This window comes from Eptatretus burgeri, chromosome 1, assembly GCF_056783735.1.
Source record: "Eptatretus burgeri isolate ZD-2024b chromosome 1, Ebu_testis_v1, whole genome shotgun sequence".
In the NCBI taxonomy this organism is placed as follows: domain Eukaryota; kingdom Metazoa; phylum Chordata; class Myxini; order Myxiniformes; family Myxinidae; genus Eptatretus; species Eptatretus burgeri.
The window spans coordinates 29,236,785-29,255,646 of record NC_140961.1 but is presented as its reverse complement, the minus strand read 5'-3'; the positions used below and the strand labels follow the sequence as shown (position 1 = coordinate 29,255,646).

General features: G+C 44.8%; 1 protein-coding gene across 6 annotated transcripts in view; it reads right to left on the bottom strand.

Annotated features, from left to right (window-relative positions):
* The window catches only part of SLC35G1 (solute carrier family 35 member G1), an 88,039-nt gene that overhangs the window by 11,514 nt on the left and 57,663 nt on the right, over positions 1-18,862 (bottom strand). For 2 of the 6 annotated variants that reach the window (XM_085877099.1, XM_085877085.1), the window contains exons 2-6: positions 11,315-11,424; positions 10,818-10,980; positions 9,826-9,891; positions 1,689-1,963; positions 958-1,280 (exon numbers count right to left, since the gene is read on the bottom strand). In XM_085877099.1, coding sequence (XP_085733225.1) covers positions 958-1,280; positions 1,689-1,963; positions 9,826-9,891; positions 10,818-10,980; positions 11,315-11,411 — 924 coding nt within the window. In that variant the 5' untranslated portion in view covers positions 11,412-11,424. Of the gene's footprint in view, positions 1-957; positions 1,281-1,688; positions 1,964-9,825; positions 9,892-10,817; positions 10,981-11,030; positions 11,061-11,314; positions 11,425-11,580; positions 11,600-18,862 lie in introns of those variants that run through there. The other 4 variants (XM_085877089.1, XM_085877116.1, XM_085877125.1 and 1 more) reach the window with 4 other exon arrangements.

The window sequence follows — 18,862 nt, the reverse complement described above, 5'->3', positions numbered from 1 at the left end:
AGGTACCATTTTAACAGCTACATAAAGCTCCCAAGTCCTGATACAAGGTATATTTATGATTAAAGACATCGTTTTATAACTGAAATTTTTTGTTCCAAATCAATCGATCCGCTTTCCAATGGTACTTTAGAATTTTTTTTATTCTTTGACGGGAAGTCTTTGGAATAAAGCGAGCCGTGCACGTTTTGGGAATAGACGGCTGATTCGACAAATAAAAATTACCTTTTTTTTTTCCTCCTTCAAAAGAAAATCTTTCAATCTTGATAAAGAAAATGTGAAAGAAAACTGTGGGGCTCGAGAACATCATTGTCCTCGGCAAATCTTCACTAGCAGCTCAGTAAAGGCTCAATAAAATGCTTCAGTCAAACAGTAACCAATAACTGTTGGTATACTTTGACAAAAAAATAAAAGGTATTGGACATCTTTGTAGGATGAAACGACTCATCTTTGGCCTGTCTACCTTGGTTTGAATCTTGGCCCAGCTATAAACAATCACCCTGGTGTCTCGCATGTGCCATCCATCTGATGGATGCAAACTGGGTGTGCATTTTGCCAGACCCGATTGATGCTGGATGTTAAAGATCCCATGGTGTCTTTGGTGAAAAGGAGGCAAGTTATCTCAGACTTGATAGAATTCCAAATTTCTACATAAAACTGTGGATAGCAAGTGGTCTTTTCTTGGACATTCCTTGACACCCGGTTTTACACTGCTTGCTATCTGAGTGTGGTTGGAGTCTCAGACGCAGCCTCCACACGCCAAAATTGACGTTCCCAAGCTGTTCGCAATGTCACCAGCTATGAAGGGCAACTATTAAGAGAATGGTCTTTGAAAACTAAAACTAGAAGAATCTTTTTCACTCTCCATCCAACAAATTCAATAATCATTATACAAGAAAAGCAATTTCAGAAGAGAAAGAAAAAGAAATAATAAAAAAGCGTTTTTGCAAATAACATCACCTGTAATGCTTTAGCGAGTAAGGTCTGTCCAAAAACACCAAATACACCAGCAGCGATGACAAGCCAGCGATCGCGCCCACAGTTCGGGATGACTATGAGAGGATGTGAGGAGCCGTCACGCTCGTTTATGCCACTGAGGATGAGCAGGGCGATCACAGATCCCACAAATCCCACCATGGCATATGCCCATGTCGACAGCAAGACGCTGATCTTTCGGCCACCGAGGCGCCGCAGGACGATGAGAGTGAAAGAAGCCGCAACAGCAGCGGCGATTCCCATGACTGTACCCTGCCAATGTGTGCTTGTGTTTTCAAAGTGCTCATCTAGATTTGCAGCAAAGATAAAAGTGAGAGATTATTTTGACAATGTTGAACGTATTTGATTGAAGGAGTTAGAAACTGACATCGAGTTTTCCATTTTTTAGCAACAAAACATTCATGTCAATAGCAGAAATAAACAGACAAGTTAATGTTCCAATGATATTCGTAGTTTGTTCAATCCACATTTTCCTTCCGATACAAAACAAAAACACGTGTAACCCCTTCCTTCAACCTTGCTCACATTTAGCCATCCCTGGACAGCAAGTGTTACCATCAAGCAGAATAATTCTGCACACCTTGCTGCTGTTCACATCTTTAAGGCTATTGCCATCTTTCAACCACACCAACACAATGTTATCTTCACAAATAGGTCTCATATCTGGCAATTCTCTACCGTTCAATTGGCCTTACCGGCAAAGCTCCCAAAAATGGAGTGAGGACGCACAATCAGCAGGACTCCCACAATGGCAAGGATCACCAGCGGTGGGTCACTCAGTTTCCAACGTTCACCAAGCAGTGGCCACGCAAACAGGATCGTGATAGCCGGGCTCAAGTGGGACAAAAGGATGGCCTCGGCTAGGCCGATGGCCCTGACCGTGCAGTACAACAGCAGCATGCTGGTGGAGCCGAGAGCACCACGCAGGAAGAGGAAGAGGCGTGTGCCTGGGTAACCAAGGAATGGTTGCCTGAGAAATAATTCCAAAACTCAATTGATGCAGGGAAAATTTGCTTTACAAAAATATATATATATATAGTAAAAAAAAATTTAAAATATCGATTTCATCCAATATTAATATTTCAATGAAAGATGTCCAACAAAAAAATTACAGGGTAATGACTATATCCATACAAAAACTACCATGTTAAAAGTTATAGTCAGGGATGTTAGAGCATTATAAGGACTGGTTCAGATTCTTCCAAAAGCACCAAATTTGGCCCATGCCATACTTTTTCGATTTTAGACGGGCGCCCCCCGGGGCCGCCATATTGACGAAATCCAATTATGGCCACCATCCGGGTTAGAGGTCAATCGTAGTTAAAAAAAAAAAACTAAAAGGGCTAGAATCATGAAAATAATACCACTTTTTAGGGGTTTTCGGGGCCGGGGAATCAGATTCTGATTTTATTTCAACGATTTGAGGTCAAGGTCACCCCTCAAAGTCACCCTTAAGGTCATTTTGGGGTCAAACCCGGTGTTTTGGGGGCGTCATTTCAAAAATGGCCTGCCTACAGCCTCTATGGCCTACCTGGGTTGTCAATCAAAAGAACCCGTTAATCATTTAGAAAATAAAACGAATGTTTGTAATTTTGAATGTTTTTAATTTTGACTCGTAATGTCATACACTTTTTGTTTCATTTTAAATATAATACCAAGTCTGTGAGTGTCGACGTGTCCAGCAGCGGCGGTCGTGCATGATGCCATTCGGAGCTGTGACGTCTACCCTATCTCACGAGACTATCCTATCCCTGTTTTTGAGTGTTCAGGAGTGGATCCGAAACCTGCGACTCAGCCTGCTATCGTGTCGCCGTGATGATGAGACGAAAGTTCATCGCAATGACGAGCCTCCATAATGAGTGTCGAACTATGTCCTCCACTGAAATTATGAATTGGGGACTCGGTTGTCTTTGTCAATCGGACAAAACTGGAGAAGCCTTGCAATCCCTGAGGAGGAGGAACTTGTATCACTTGAGAGAGATCTCAAAGACTTCAATGCTATCAATGCCAATAATCTTCCTTCTGGTATCAATGTCACAATTAGTCAGTTGAATGATGGCTCAGGTATTGCAGAAACTCTTAAATCGCATAAGGCTAGGTATCACAAAACTTGCAGGAGTTATTGTCGTAGTTCTCGTGTCAAACAGGCGAGAGAGAAGCTAGACAAAGAAGCCGGCTCTCAGAATAGCCCCAAAAAAACAGGTCATCTGGTGAATTTCAGCCTCCAGCCAATGTCAAGTGTTGTGCAATCTGTCAGGGGGAGTACCAGGCCAACCTCCACAAGGTAGTAACCAATGTCGTCGATGCCAATCTAAAGAGTTTGGCGATGACGAACAAAAAAAAAAAAAAAAAAAAAAAAAAAACTTTCTTTTACTTGGCAGACTGGCCGTAGCGTCTGATGCCTATTATCACCATCAGTTACGTACGTTTGCGAGACTCCGCTCGCGCTGCCGAGCGACTAGAATCGGTGGATCCCACACCCCTGTCCTTCGATCCCATCATCTGCACTCAAATTGTAGCCCTGATCAAACATTTGGACACCACCGTATTTAAGCTCTCAGAGCTACGTGAGATGTATCAAAAGCTTATGAGTGATCAAGGTCGCCCATGCAGAGACAAAAAAAAGAGCCACACTCAACTCGATACAAGGATCACCTTCTCGAGCTCCGACCTGAATGGGCTGAGTTTTTCAAGGAGAATGAAGGCAGGAAGGATATTTACATATTTCACAAACTGAAGGTGGTTGATGAGCTGGCCAAGACATATAGGTCTCAGATTGGTCAAGAGGACGCACTTACATTCATGCAGGCTGCGGTGATGCACAAGTTTTGTCTGCAGAGTCAGGAGCCTTTTGACGGCTCTTTCCCCCTTAACTGCCTCACGGCTCCAGTCAACGAGGAGATGAGGAGTTTCTTCAACGTAGTTCTCCGGGGCCAGTCAGCTCTTCGTGGACGTGAGAAGATCGGTGGCGATGCCAATCTGGATGCATGGGAGAAGGTCGCATGCAACATCTCACAACTGCTCATCTACAATACTAGTAAGGGTACACACCATGCAGTCAAGACGTCTGCAGTACGGCACAACAAGGAGCGAGAAACACCCCTTCCCCCTGTATCGTGGCCTCAACCTGCATGGACACGCACGGGACTAAAAACAGATTGGGATTGACCAAGAACAGGGTATCGCATCATGGAAGTGAATCGCATCATGGAAGTGAAGCGAGATGTTGCGCGTGCAGTGTGTGCTCGCCATGCTTAGGATGGGGTGGTGGTACCCACCAACAGCCGTCTCAAGGTCTTCACTACCCACGATGTGGATAATATAGATAGTAAAGCTCAGGGCAACTTCTCACTGGACGAGTTCCACGGATATGTCCTGAGCGTGACCAACCATGGAGTGAAGCGGGCTCCCATTAAGCTTGACCCCCTCCGACTCAATGACTCCCAAGTGACCAGACACTTACGTGATCCAGCCGCCAGTCAAACTCACTCAAGCGGATGTCTTTGCACCAAGACTCGGCGACAGCGAAGTCAGACCGCCCCTTGATATGCGAGGTGCCAAGGTCAAGGATGAGGCGTGGATTCCGCACGTCACCAAGGTGCTGAAGCAAGACGCGTTGGCAGAGGGTGACGTCATCACCTGGTCGGGGTACAACTCGCTACTAGTCAGTAAAGCCTCCTGCCGAAATTGGCGTCTACCCCCTCTTCCCAGACAAGGCCGCATCCGCATCTTCAATGAAGCACGCGATGGAGTTGACGTTCCTCAACCCGGGCCAGACCAGTGTTCTCGGTGCAGATCAGCCACTGTATGCTATCATCAAACTCATCCAATGGTAATATCCCGACATCTTGAGTGAAGGCAAGCTGGTTGCTATGATGGGTGCGCTGCACATCGAAGACAAGATGCATCTTATGAGAGGCAAGCTGCTGCGTGACTCGGGGTAGGCCACCGTCCTTTCTCAGGCGGAGGTCCTGACATCAGGTCGCGCACAGTCTGCGCTCAATGAGCATCACATCAAGTGCACGAGGTACACCTATCAAGTCTCCCTCATGTCGCTGGACCTTCTCAAGCAGACCGCCTACTCAGAGTATTGCGAGAATGTAATGGGCCCACCTGAGTCATTTGACATGTGGAATAGACGTTCCCAAACTTTACCCCAGTTCAAGTTCTGGTCAATCATAATCGAGCTGGGGCTGCTGATGGCTCACTTTATGTGGTCCCTGTGGGAGGGGGGACTTTGCACTATATGTGCAAGCATGTGAAGAACATTGCGGCTGGTTTCACACCCTGGACCACACGAACTACGCACATTGGCTACCGGTACATGTACGTGACATGGTCGTGCTAGCTGAGAAACACCCTGAAGTACATGCTGAATTCATGAAGGGCAATTTTGTTGTGCAGAAATCAGTTAGAAAGTTCAGCCTCATGGCCAAGTACCAAGCCCATGAACAGTCAAACAAAAGGCTCCAGGCGCATGGTGGAGCGGTTGGACTCTATGAGAACCCCGAGGCCCTTACACTGTTCATGCTTGCCGGACCTGACTGCGCGCAGATAGTTGAGGAGTTTGAGGCCGTCCACAACCCACTATCGTCATCCACTGCTCATCACGAGGAAGGACACAGCTTTCAAGTCAAGTTTCGAAAGCATGTACTATCGTTCGTCGATGTGGTAGAGCAGCTAGGCAACCCTTTCCTTGCTACAAGTCAGGAGCTTGTAGCACTCGATACACAGGATGTCATGGAACAGGCCGTCGCTATCTCTCTATCTCAAATCCATGAAACTGGCCAAGCCCTTCACACAGCATATGCCATGGAAAGGCTGGAAAAGGCTTCAACACCAGTATCTGATACAATCACGCGGAACAACTTGTTAACCTTCGCCAACCAACCTGACCACAAGAAAAAGGGCCGGAAGGACAGTGGCATACAGAGGCAGAACATGACCTTAATCACCCAACTTTTCCTCTCACTCCAGTTGCGTCCCAATGCCGACATGACAGACTTCTTTCAGTTCGAAAATCAGAGAGAGCCACCGAGCCTGGCGGATCGAGGGTCGCTGCGATGTGGGACGAAGTCCGACATTCTTCAATGCCTTGATGCACCCACTGGCCGTGCAGCTGCTGCCAAACAAGCCATGGTCGTGGTATTGGATATGGCGGCAGTGATCCACATGGTGCGCCCCACGACAGCAAAGAGATTCAGCAAGTATGTGCAGCTCCACATCGTACCATATCTGGAGGCCCAAATGAAGAGTGGTACCCAACGTATCGACGCTGTATGGGATAATTACCTCAAAGCGCTCACACAGCAACAACGCGGGAATGGTCCACGGACAAGAGTCAGTGATGGCAGCACTCAAATCCCGAAGTGTGAATGGAACAGTGGCTTCCTAAAAAATGAGCTGTTCTCATTCATCAGCACACAGATCTCCAAGACTAATATGGGCAGGAAAGCTCCTCCTGAGTACCCGCTTCGAGACCGTGCTCTCCAACAGGCGTTGTGACCTTGCAACACTTCAGCCGTGCAACCATTCCGAGGCGGACACCAGCATCCTCCTGCATCTGGCATATACCGCACAGCAGGGTCATACAACAGCCTATATTCGCACGGTGGACAGCGATGTCGTGGTTTTGGAAGTCCGGTTTTTCGAGACACTCGGCCTATCGGAACTCTGGGTGGGCTTCGGTAGCGGAAAAAAGTACCGTGACATTCCAGTCCATACCATCTACGCCGATCTCGGTCCGTCAAAGTCCTTGGCACTACCCCTCTTCCACAGCCTAACGGGGTGCGACATGACTTCACAGTTTATTGGATGTGGCAAGAAGACTGCCTGGGCAGCCTGGATCAGCATACCGGACCTCACAGACACATGAGTGGCTCTCACGCAAGACCCTGACCTCTTCAGTCTCGAGTCCATGCATATGCAGCGGATCGAACGCTTCGTCGTACTCATGTACAGCAAGGGGTGTGGTGCAGCCGGTGGCAACGAGGCCAGGCATCGCCTTTTCACCACTGGAAGCAGATCGTTGGAAAACATCCCACCTACCCAAGCTGCACTGTTCCAGCATGTGAAACGAGCGCTACTGCAGGCGAGTTTCTACTGGAGTCAGGCCACCGCGGTCCAGCAGGAAATCCCTGACTTCAGTGAGTGGGGCTGGCACAAAGATGGCACCAGTACATGGCAACCACTATGGACCACTCAGCATCGCTTCAGTGGCATGTGCCATTCTCTTGCACTGCAGCTGCCTCAAGGCATGCACGGCAAGGTGCAAATGCAACCGTGCCAGTGTCCGATGCACGGCCCTCTGCAAATGCGAAGGCGGGTGCGTTAATAACGAGGGCGGTGAATACCAGTAGTACTTATTGCTGGCATGTTAGAGCGCAAGCCAGAATCTATTAAGGTAGTAATAGTAATCATTAGTATAATGTTGCTAAAGCGGTCCTTGTTCGTTCAATTTTGAACATCTAAATGTACATAGCAGCGTTTTGTCAGCAGATGTTATTCCCAAAGTATTTTAAGAAAAATTGTTCCTGAATAATTTTTGTAGTACCACTTTTGATCTTTGACCTTTGAACCCAAAATGGGGTGACCATGACCTGAAATCATCAAAATGAGATCAGAATCAGATTCCCTGACCCCGAAAATCCCCAAAAATGGCATTATTCACGATTTGAACCCTTTTGATTTTTTAACTACGATTGACCTCTAACCCAGATGGCGGCCATATTGGATTTCACCAATATGGGGGCCCATATAAAATCGAAAAAGTATGGTATAGGCGACATATGTGCCAAATTTGGTGCTTTTGGAAGAATCTGAACCAAAAAATCCCAAACATCCTTGACTATTATAGCTTTAGGACTCACTGTAGCATATCAATGTGAAACATTTCACTTTATGCAGAAGGCAATACCTTTGCTGCAGATCATGATAATCATCAATGTATGTGCTTGACAAAAGATCAGTGCTACCAAACAAGTTGCTTGGCTGACGGGTTAGGCTGCGATGTTTACCATTGCCTTCCCAGCAGTCAGTCCTTCAGAGATTTGGAATTCATCCGGTGTACCGGTGACAACTTTCCTACTTTTTGTGAAAGGCAAGGGGTATTTAGCATCCCCCAACAACCAGTACCGGCTTAAAATCCTTCTGTTGGACAGCACACACATTGATGCATCACTCTTAGTGATACATCTGACAGTTCATCATAGCCAAGTCAAAATAACTCAAAATTGATTGCATAAACCTCATAGCTATTCTGTTTGCCTTGGTAGCTATGCTCATGCAAAATGATTAGGCATTTGATATGTGAGGAAAGTTGAGGGGGAACAAACAAGAAGAACAACAACAAAAAAACACTAAACGAGAGTTAAGAAACTGTTGCAGCCTGTTCCAAGTCAAGGAATTGTTGGTCAGGGAAAAAACAAAAAAAATTTGCAAATCAAGAACCCAACAAGGACAGTGAGGTGACCAAGGATAATTAAATAAGGCAGTTAATCATCTTCAATAGGGGTTTTCAAATCAACCCAAACAACCATTTTCATTCATGCACTACCTTTGAGTTCCCTTAGTATGCATATGCAAAGTTTCAGGCCTTGAGGTTCATGGTTTTTGGAGTTATGGAGGAGACGAACGGACTGACTGACATTTATTAGCATAGATTAGTGCTGGCCCGATATCGGACGCTGCAATCGGCCGATTACAGTACTGCACTGTACCCAACCCAAACACCTTGAGTAGCTTTCACCCTTGTTTTGAGCAAATTTCAACAAATGAATCAATAAATATTTTTTTAAACCTAACAGTAAATTAAAAACGTTTCAAAGCAATGTTTATAAACATTCTTTCGTTTTGCTCTAATTTAGAAAACGCATTAATACGGCAAACGGCTCAGAAATCAGGTTTTTAATCAAATTTATTTTGCTTTGAAACACACAAAGAGAAATATAACCTTTGTAAAGCACACCCAATTTACTTGCTGTATGAATGATTGTCCGGAACCAGGGGACTCACTGTATTTTGTATAAAATGCTTTACTTTATATCCGTCAATCACTTATCGAATGAGCATACATTCAATCATTCATTTTAAAATGACAGGATGCTGTGCTGTTCGATGCACCAATCGATGAATGAAGGGATTTAAAATGTATCGATTCACAGGTTCTGTAGTGATAAAGTACACAAAAAGGAAAACCACAAAGGCTTACCATGAAATGTGGAATTCAATTGAAAAATTAGCAAAATTCAATTCCCACAGAAGGCACACAAAATACCAGCCAATGCCTTGCTAGGTCAAACCAACATCTCAGCATTTGCAACACAACGCTTGATAGGCTTAAGAGATGAATAGATATTTTAAAAAGAAAGCAGATCGCACAAAAATATTTTAAAAATAATCTCAAATCCGATTATATACTTCAATTGGTCCAAAAGAATAGATAGTGTTTCCAAGGCAAGGCATGTTTGAATAGGCCGAATCAATATAGCGGCCAAGACCCCTGCAAGGTGAACTTGGGCTGACCAAGGATAAGCCTTTTCATGGAGGGAAGCCGTTAATTATCTTCAAAAGGGGTGTTTAAATTAACCCAAAAACCCAATTTTTATTCATGCATTTCCTTGGACGCTACCAGGTTTAATGGTTCGTTTGGAGTTATGGGGACACACACACACACACACACACACACACACACACACACACACACACACACACACACACACACACACACACACACACACACACCTTTCAAAAATGACCAAATTTAGTGAATTTCCAAGGATGTGCCGCAGCACATTGCCCATTGAAGGGAAGCCAATAAGGGGACTCACTTACATGGTTGGGGTGTCCACTATTAAAAATAATGCAAAGGGAGAGTCTTGGAGTATGTGACAGGAGGATCTGGAGGTGGAAACATATGGGGATAAACGAACAGTCAGCTTGAGGTAAAGCTAATAGGGTTTCATGTGGTATTCATAGGGGGATTTAACCCTTTGAACCCTAGTGGGCATTTTAGCAGCTGATATTTAAACCATATGCTCAAGTGGCCAGATTTTTCTCCAGAGAGCCAAACGTTCAAGCTCATGGTTCAAAGGGGAATAAGTAATAAAAATAAAATAAAAATAAAAATCAGGCGGAGTGTTAACACTGCACAGGAATTTAGTGAGGCATCACCAACAATACAGTGTTCAGTTTTGATCACGACATCTGATCAAGCGACCTGCAATAGCTGCCATGTAAGGTACATAGTCAAGCAACTGGAAACTGGATTAAACTATGAGTAGTGGCTAAAGGAGACAACACTTTATACAATGAAAAAGAGGCTGTTACGAGAAGATTTGATCGAGAAGTTAAAGATAATGAAGGATATAGACTGCCAAAGTTTCAGTGGAATAGAGAATGACAAGACTAGGAGTGACAGCCTCAGTAAAGAGGAGCATTAAGGGAGTTTCACTGAGAGTAGTTAATGGATGGAATGGTCTCCCAGGAAAGGTAGTGGTCATAGAAACATCAGATGGGTTTAAAATAGTTAGATGGTTAACTAGAAGCAATGGGGATGGAGGTAGACTGTCAGTAGCCAAGGTATGCATAATGATTGAGATTGTGATTTTTTATGTGAAAAGGATCTCCTCAAAAGGTGAATTTGCTGTCTGTTATAAACCATGCAATACCCTGGGGTTATGTATGTGCCTGCCCCTTTCCCCCCCAAAGGGAATTAAAGTTGACAAACTGTTACATCAACACTAAATTAATGTAACAGGCTTGATGGGCCAAATGGCCTAAATCTGTGAAGCTCCTTGTGCATATGTGGATGTAATTAATAATACCGGTAGAATATGAGTAGAGGCAGTATCACCAAAGCCTGGAAAATGCATCGGTAGAAGCCAATTTGGATTGGATGCAGGTTCTGTAGTAGGGCGACGGTGAGGGAGGAGAGGGAAAATGAGAGCGCAGAGATGACCGTCAGCAGCAGGCCAAGGCAAGGAATACCTGGTAGGTACAATCACAACAAAAATAAAATTCCATCGTGCTGGTCATACCAAGGAGAGCTTCATAGAATGTTCCGAGATCTACTTCAAAAAGCACAATCAAAAGTGGGGGTGGGAGACATTAGTCCAAGCATGGTGAGTTTGCAAATCAAGTAAAAGGGAATTTTCTACAATAACAAATTGCATTATGGGAATCTCAAGGATAAGAGTGGATGGTTTCTCAAGTTCTGCACCTTGTAACTGCCCATCCTCCCCAGGCATCCTGTAAAATCCCACCCCCACCCTACAAATGTGTGCAAGAATAGTGCGATATGCCTGCATGTTGCATCTCATACTGCGCCTTTGAGTTGTGGGAGACACCTCATCACCGTGGGGCACATCCTTCACAGAACTTCCCAGTTGTATGTCTATTTCATTTGAGGTTTCTTGCATATCCCCATCAGCCCTAAGGAAATGCAGACAGAAAAACCTCTCATTTCCCAACAAAAAAACTTGTAAGAAATTTCCAGAACAAAATTAGTTGAGTTTGGAAAGGATTATTTCAGGTTTGCATTATATATTTATTAAATTTAAAAAAAAAATAAAAACAGGTGTAAAATACATTATGAAAGAACATGTTCAAACTTGGACAGCTGGAGAGACATGAAGGCAAGAAACCAACATCCTGTCTGTGGTGGGTGGGATGACAAGATTTGAGGAAAAGACAAGACAAGGGAAGAACTTAACAATGGGATATATTTTACACTTCTGCTGAAATCTCTTTCAATTCAGACGCTTTCATAGACCAAGCTTATAGTCAAGCCAAAGCAGAAAGAGGGATGTGATATGTGATCTCATTACAACGGGAGAAGGGCGGTCCAATTTTTTTTCCATACATATGAAATAAAAGGCCACATACATTTCATAATTCCAGCTGTAAAATACATTTGAAAGGAATTTTTAGCTCATCTGGACTTTAGTCCAGCGAGCTTATGTGATCGAGCAGTGTCCGTAGGGGAGTGTGCGAGTAAACACTTCAGTCATCATCACTTGAACCAAACACGATTTTGATGAAACTTAGCCACAAGCTTCATGTCTGATGCCGAATGAAGGTGTATTGACAGCATCAAAATAGATATTTGCTCTCTTCTCCAAAACCACACACACAATATTCACGAAACTTCATCACCGGTGATGTACCAAAGTTTGGCCACAGCATTAAAATAAATAAATAAAAAAACAGTGTCCAAGCGGGTCTGAGTGACTTGCTCTTGATCATGGTGAGCGTTAGGATGTGTAGGTCTGTTTTTAAACAGAAATTTATCAAAGAATAACAAGGAAACAAGTGAGAAACTAGATAATTATCGGGGGTCAGGGAAGCACTGGAGAACGAGAAACTTGTTAGCATAACTTTGATAGTGGAGAAAGCGTTTTAGACTATTTTTTAAGATCGTTACGGCTGTGGAAATTCGCAAACCACCATTCAGGACCCTCAGGTGAGATATCTTCATAGGTACATGTGTAGTTAGCCCAAACCCGTTGTAAAGAGGGATTTTTATGTGATTCATCCGGGCTGCGACGCTTTGAGTTGGCCATTTTTTCTGTTCTATCTTTATTTTGAACCAACCACGTCTCAACCGCCATCACACAACAACCACGCCACCGCCACCATCTACGCTCCCACATCATCGCATCACCGCCATTCCCAAACGGCACCATAACCATCAAACCACCACCGAAAACCCTCCACCACCTTCACCTCTCTCCTTCTACGGCCATTCCCGCACCACCTGTGAACACTGAACGTCGGGCTGTCTCGGGCCCGTTCAGCGATTGGTGCCGAACGCACCGAGCCGCGAGCGCAAATGGCGGCCTTACCGAGGGGAAAACTCGGATCAAAAACGCTACACGCCCACTTCTCCTCCGTCCAATTAGCGAGCGCGGGGCGGCTTGGCCCCGCCTCCAGGCGCGTGTGTGTGAAGTCGATATATGCAAATTCTAGGATCAGGGGAGGGTTCACGCCCCCGTTTCCTCCGACCAATGGGCGAGCGTGGCTCCGCCCCCGAGGTCAATGTGATCCGAATATTTGCATATTGGCTTCTCCTGCCCGCCTATAAAAAAGGCGAGTGCAAGGTGAAAAGAGTGTCAAAGTTGGGTCGGTCGGGTGAGGAGAGTGCGGAACTAAGAAGAGTTGCAGGAAGAGTTGAGTTCTGGAGTTGCCTGGAGAGGGTCGTCGAGAAGTGGCTGTTGGGGACGCGTTGCGTTGGTGAAGTTGAGGCGAGTGCGCGCGGTGGAACTGCAGGCAAGGGAGCTCGGGTCCGAGGCAAGAAGGACGGCGGTCGGCGACGAGGTTGCGGTGTGGGATCGCTCGTCTCGTCGCGGGACCCAAGCCAGCCAGCCACTCCCCTCCCCCAGGGCATCAATAATGTCCCTTCCCCCCCCGCGCTGAGATAGTGCAAAAGGGGGCCCCGTTCCACCCCCCCCCCCCCCACACGTGGTGCCAAAGAAACCCGCCAAGGAGCACGGAGTCGGGGCACAACCGCGCAGCCACATTTGCGGCTCACCCGCCAATGCGTCACGAGGACGCGGGTAGGACCCCCCCCCCCCCGGTATTGCGGACCTGGCCGCTCCTCTAGGTCCTGCGCACATTTGGCTTACAGGCCTGTCTGCCTCCTTGTCTATGAGGGTGGTTTCTTTCCTTTGCTTTTGTGTAAATGTGTGTTGGCGCCGTCGGCGAAGTAAAGCTGTATAAGTGTTGCCATGTGTGCGCGTAGTCGGTATTAACTCTGCGTCGTTGTTGCTTTTATTGTTTTGGTTGCTTCATGTGCATTTTGACTGTATGGCTGTATATACGTGCTTTCTGTGTGCCGGGAAATAAATGTGCATTGTGTGAACTGTTTTTCCGTTTCGCTTCGTCTTTTCTCCATTGACTCTCCATCCTGCTTCACGTTGATGTGGATTTTTTAAACCCACCTTGTTGTGATCGTTGTCCTCCTGAAGGATTCTAACTGGCCGATTGTGGAATCCTATTTGACTTCAGACAGAGTTTAACGTTTGTCTGATTTGATTATAAAATCCAACAAAAATCCTATCGACACTGATAAAAATGATGTCCACACAAGTCCTTCCTTGTGAAACAATTTATTTCCTAATTATACACCATACACTTCTCACCCTTGTACAATGAACTTAAGAATCCCCATTTGATTGCAATATTATTTGGTTCTATTTCATTTATTCTTACTTTAGTTAACAGTTAGACCAACCCGATTCAATTCACTTCTACATTACATCAGAGAGTTTTATTCTAACTTGGTACTTGGTCAGTTCCAAGGAGTACGAGCCACTGAGAAACTATACTTCCTCACGTGCTCGTACTCCAAACTTTTAGATTTCAAAGCATTTTATACTTCCATGAGAAAGAGGTTGGGGGATATTCACCAGACTGAAGACGTGTCCTTTAGACGAAAAGCCACTTCGTACATTTTCTAAGCAAAGGTTCATTTATCAGCTCGGTCACTCTGCTCCAGAACAACACATTTCTTATCATTTAGGGCAAAAGTCTTTTGGCCAGAAATGACAGCCAAATCAACTTGCAGCATAAAAGTTACATTTCTGAAACTCCATTTGTTGCAATTTAGAATACATCAATATAAATTTTTCCCCCACACTCCCCCGTTTGTGGGGGAAAATTTTATATTAATGTATTTTAAATTGCAACAAATGGAGTTTCAGAAATGTAACTTTTATGCTGCAAGTTGATTTGGCTGTCATTTCTGGCCAAAAGACTTTTGCCCTAAATGATAAGAAATGTGTTGTTCTGGAGCAGAGTGACCGAGCTGATAAATGAACCTTTGCTTAGAAAATGTACGAAGTGGCTTTTCGTCTAAAGGACATGTCTACAGTCTGGGTGAATATCCCCCAACCTCTCTCTCATGGAAGTATAAAATGCTTTGAAATCTAAAAGTTTGGAGTACGAGCACGTGAGGAAGTATAGTTTCTCAGTGGCTCGTACTCCTTGGAACTGACCAAGTACCAAGTTAGAATAAAACTCTCTGATGTAATGTAGAAGAGAATTGAATCGGGTTGGTCTAACTGTTAACTAAAGTAAGAATAAATGAAATAGAACCAAATAATATTGCAAACAAAGGGGGATTTTTTTTAAGTTCATTGTACAAGGGTGAGAAGTGTATGGTGTATAATTAGGAAATAAATTGTTTCACAAGGAAGGACTTGTGTGGACATCAGTTTTATCAGTGTCGATAGGGTTTTTTGTAGGATTTTATAATCAAATCGGACAAACGTTAAACTCTGTCTGAAGTCAAATAGGATTCCACAATCGGCCAGTTAGAATCCTTCAGGAAGACAACGATCACAACAAGGTGGGTTTAAAAAATCCACATCAGTTGGCGCCGAGACTTGGATTCGAACCAACGTTGGTGCGGTGCTCGTGACCGGAGGTGCTTAATCTGCCGGAGGCAGTGCCTGGAGGAACGACAAGTGCTTGAGCGAAGGTAAGGGAGAGCGCTCTCAGCAGGTAACGCATTTCAAACAAAGAAAAGTTCATTGTCAGATAATTTTATTGAGAGAAAGAAGAGGATCCGGCGGAGGGGGTCCGTTTTAAAGTAAATAATAAGTACTGTAGTTGTTTTAGAAAAGTGCTGGAGAAGAAGAGGAGTCAGATGACAAGAAGAGGCTCGTTGAGGAGCCAGATGCGTAATTATATGGGCATGATGAAGCGACATGCCACATGTTTGCATTGATACGGACTGGCTGTGAGAGAGAGGCCGAGGACACGGCTGAGACGCCGAGATAGAGTTAAAATAGATAAATATTATCAGTTACCTGTTGGTAAGAGTTATAAGAGTTACTTTTTGTTCTATACATTCTTGGCGCTGTATTTCCACGCGAAGGTCGCAACCTACACTGTGTGAGACCGCCTCCACTCGATCTGTGGGGGGTGGCATATCTTTACACTGAGTCTTTGTTCGAGCCTTTGCTTTAAGTGTGAAATTCGATTCATATGCAGATTCAAGAGGATGAGATAGAAATGTGATTGGTATTTGTCACGTGATCACACGCGAGTCTATGAGATGCAATGCTGTTTAGTGTATGTGTTGAAGCCATGACAGAGTAATGCAAACTGTGGGTTTTGCCTGTCAGAGTTTTTTCCTTTTTCTTCCCACCGGATGTGGAGAGAACTTCCTGTTCCTCGTTCCTTGGTGTTTGTGGCGAACCCTCTCGACTGAATCTGTTTAAAGTGAAGTCCATTTAGGAAAAGTGAAGTTTTATTTTACAACCATCGGGATTTTGAATAAATTGTGAAATAACAATTGTGAATGTGGATATACTGTATGTGATTTAAATGTAGAAACGTGATGTGGAATGATTTTAATGATTTGATGATGTTTAGCACGTGGGGCAATTCCAGAGATGCCAACTTTTGGAAATCAGAATTAGGGAGGATTTTCAACCGACACCAAATAATGTGCGCAAAGCGCACATCTCGAGCGCGGAGTGCTCGACCCTTGCGGCGGGGTCCAGGGCCCGCCTTAGGGCCCTGGAAGCTCTGGGGTTCCAGACGCTCTCTCGTGCCCTCTGAGCCCTATTTTGGAGCATTTAACATGTTAAGAATTCCCACTTTTTGAACAAAAAAAGGGGAAAATTGTGCACTTTTTAATGTTACATGTATGTTAATATTAGTAAGTTAGAGGACAATCAAAGATTAACAAAAAGCACAAAAGAAGCAATATTTTTCTTACCTTACTGGCTGGTACTACTGCTGCTTGCTTTTTCCATGGCAGCTTTGCTGAGTGACAGCTGTGTGGCTCTTTTAGCCCTTCTGATTATGTCTTTGCTGTATTCTCTCTGGTAGCAAGGGGTGTTATGAGCTAGTTTTTCAATTAAGAGAGCTTCCAGGGTTTTGACACTCAAATTGGGACGAAATTCAGTATGATTCTTCCGTACAAGACTGAGTGCCCGCTCACATGATGCGTTCGAATGAGGAATGACCAAGATTCCCTTCATCACTTTGCTCAAATTAGGATACTTCTTGGCACCAGTGCAGGGATCTGTGAGCTGTGAAATCCGATGCCACTGCTCATCCACTCTCACTGTCTCAGTAGCAATTGTAGCTATGGAGGCGTCTGCCTGGTAGTGAGCGAATTCACTCTCAAGACTGTCTATGTCACTATCACCGCCACTGAACAGACAGGGGAATTTCTTGATGAAAAACTCCACACAGTCAAACCCCACTTCTTGGTGTAGCTTAACATCCAGCACCTGAGCATGCTTGGCTAATTCATCATCTAGCGGCCAGGTTTTTGAAGATATAATTGCAGGCTTTCACATAATATGAGCGAACTGCACTGAAGAAACTTTGATGTCTGACTCACTCAGAGTGAAGGTGGATTTCTTGAGACTCCTTTGTTCCCTTATATACAGTTTGGCATCGTTCCCAATCATGAGGTCCTCATCATTCTTCTGATGATTTCTGTCAGAGAAGGGTACATTTACCAGAGCAACCGATGACACCGATGGTTTCAAAAACCGTACGAAGATATCTTTCAGAAGACCATTCAATTCCTCCGTGCAGGAGATGAATACAGGGTTCGTCTCTCTTTGGAGCAGAAGATTCCCCTTCTCAAAAAGCTTGTTAGAATATCGAAGGAAGAAACTATAGTGGTTTGTTGGGGGAGTGAAGAACAGCCCGATGACAAGGGTTTTTCTAGATTCCTGCACAGTGTTTGAGGAAGATGCGCTTTTAGTTGTAGAACTCGTAGTACACTTAGCCGCAGGGCGATCACACTTGCGTTTACTGCCAGCAGAAGAGGTCAGACTCGTAGTACCAGATCCAATTTTACGTTTGAGGAGAGAGCTTGAGGTAGGTGCAGCCAAGGAAGAAGACCTCTGATTCGAAGGTTTTGCTGAGCTTCTATCAAGTGATTTGGCAAAAGCAGAACTTAACTTGGGTCCTTCTTTGCCTGCAGATGGGACTATCACAGTCTTTCTCGACTCTGAAGGGATCTGCTTTGTAGATGAACGTGATGAAGGGCCGGTGATGCTACCTGCTCTCAGCATTGGTTTTGGTGCTGTCCCTGCTGTCTTCTTCGCAGCAGATACTGCAGTGGTAGTGGTGAATGCTGCTCCACTAGTGCTTGATCCTGCAGTGCCAGTACTGGCAGTAGATACAGTGCCGTCCTTCTTGCTCGTTGTTAGAGTCTTGGCTACAGTTGGTTGCATTTTTCTTCGTACTTCTTCTTTGAAGAAGAGGCGAAGTGGCTCCCACTGTTCAATCAGCCTGTCTAGGCACTGACCAAGGGACAGCCACCTTGTTGCGACATGCTTCAGAATCTTGTGTGTCGGGGCATCACAGAGTTCTTGCAGTGCTTTCACTCCTTTGACGCGTTTACTACTTTTGTCCAAGTAGTAGTAAATATCGATGAAAAAGTCATCTAATTCAATGGGTAAGGCCTGGAGCCGCCTTCTTGGCCGTATTGTGCATCATATGGCGAGGGCATCCCATGATGTAGCACTCTGGATTTTGTTTGTGGATATAAGCAGCGACTCCTTTGTGCTTGCCCACCATGACAGAGGCATTATCAGCACAAAAGGAAACACAATTTCCCCACGGAATTTTCCTGTCACTGAACTCATGATCAAGCAGTTTGAAAATGTTTTCCAGTGGAATCTTGTTTGCACGCAGGGCAAACTTAGCAAACCTTGCTTCACAATCCCAGCACTGTTGTCATAGTACGAAATCAGGACAGGATATAGCTGGGCCTCACCACTGTCATTGCTACCGTCTGTAGCTAGGCTAAATGGAGCTAGTCTAGCAATATCGGCAATAGATGAAGCAGTAACATTTGACAACTCACCAATTACACTGGTCAACAACAAATTTG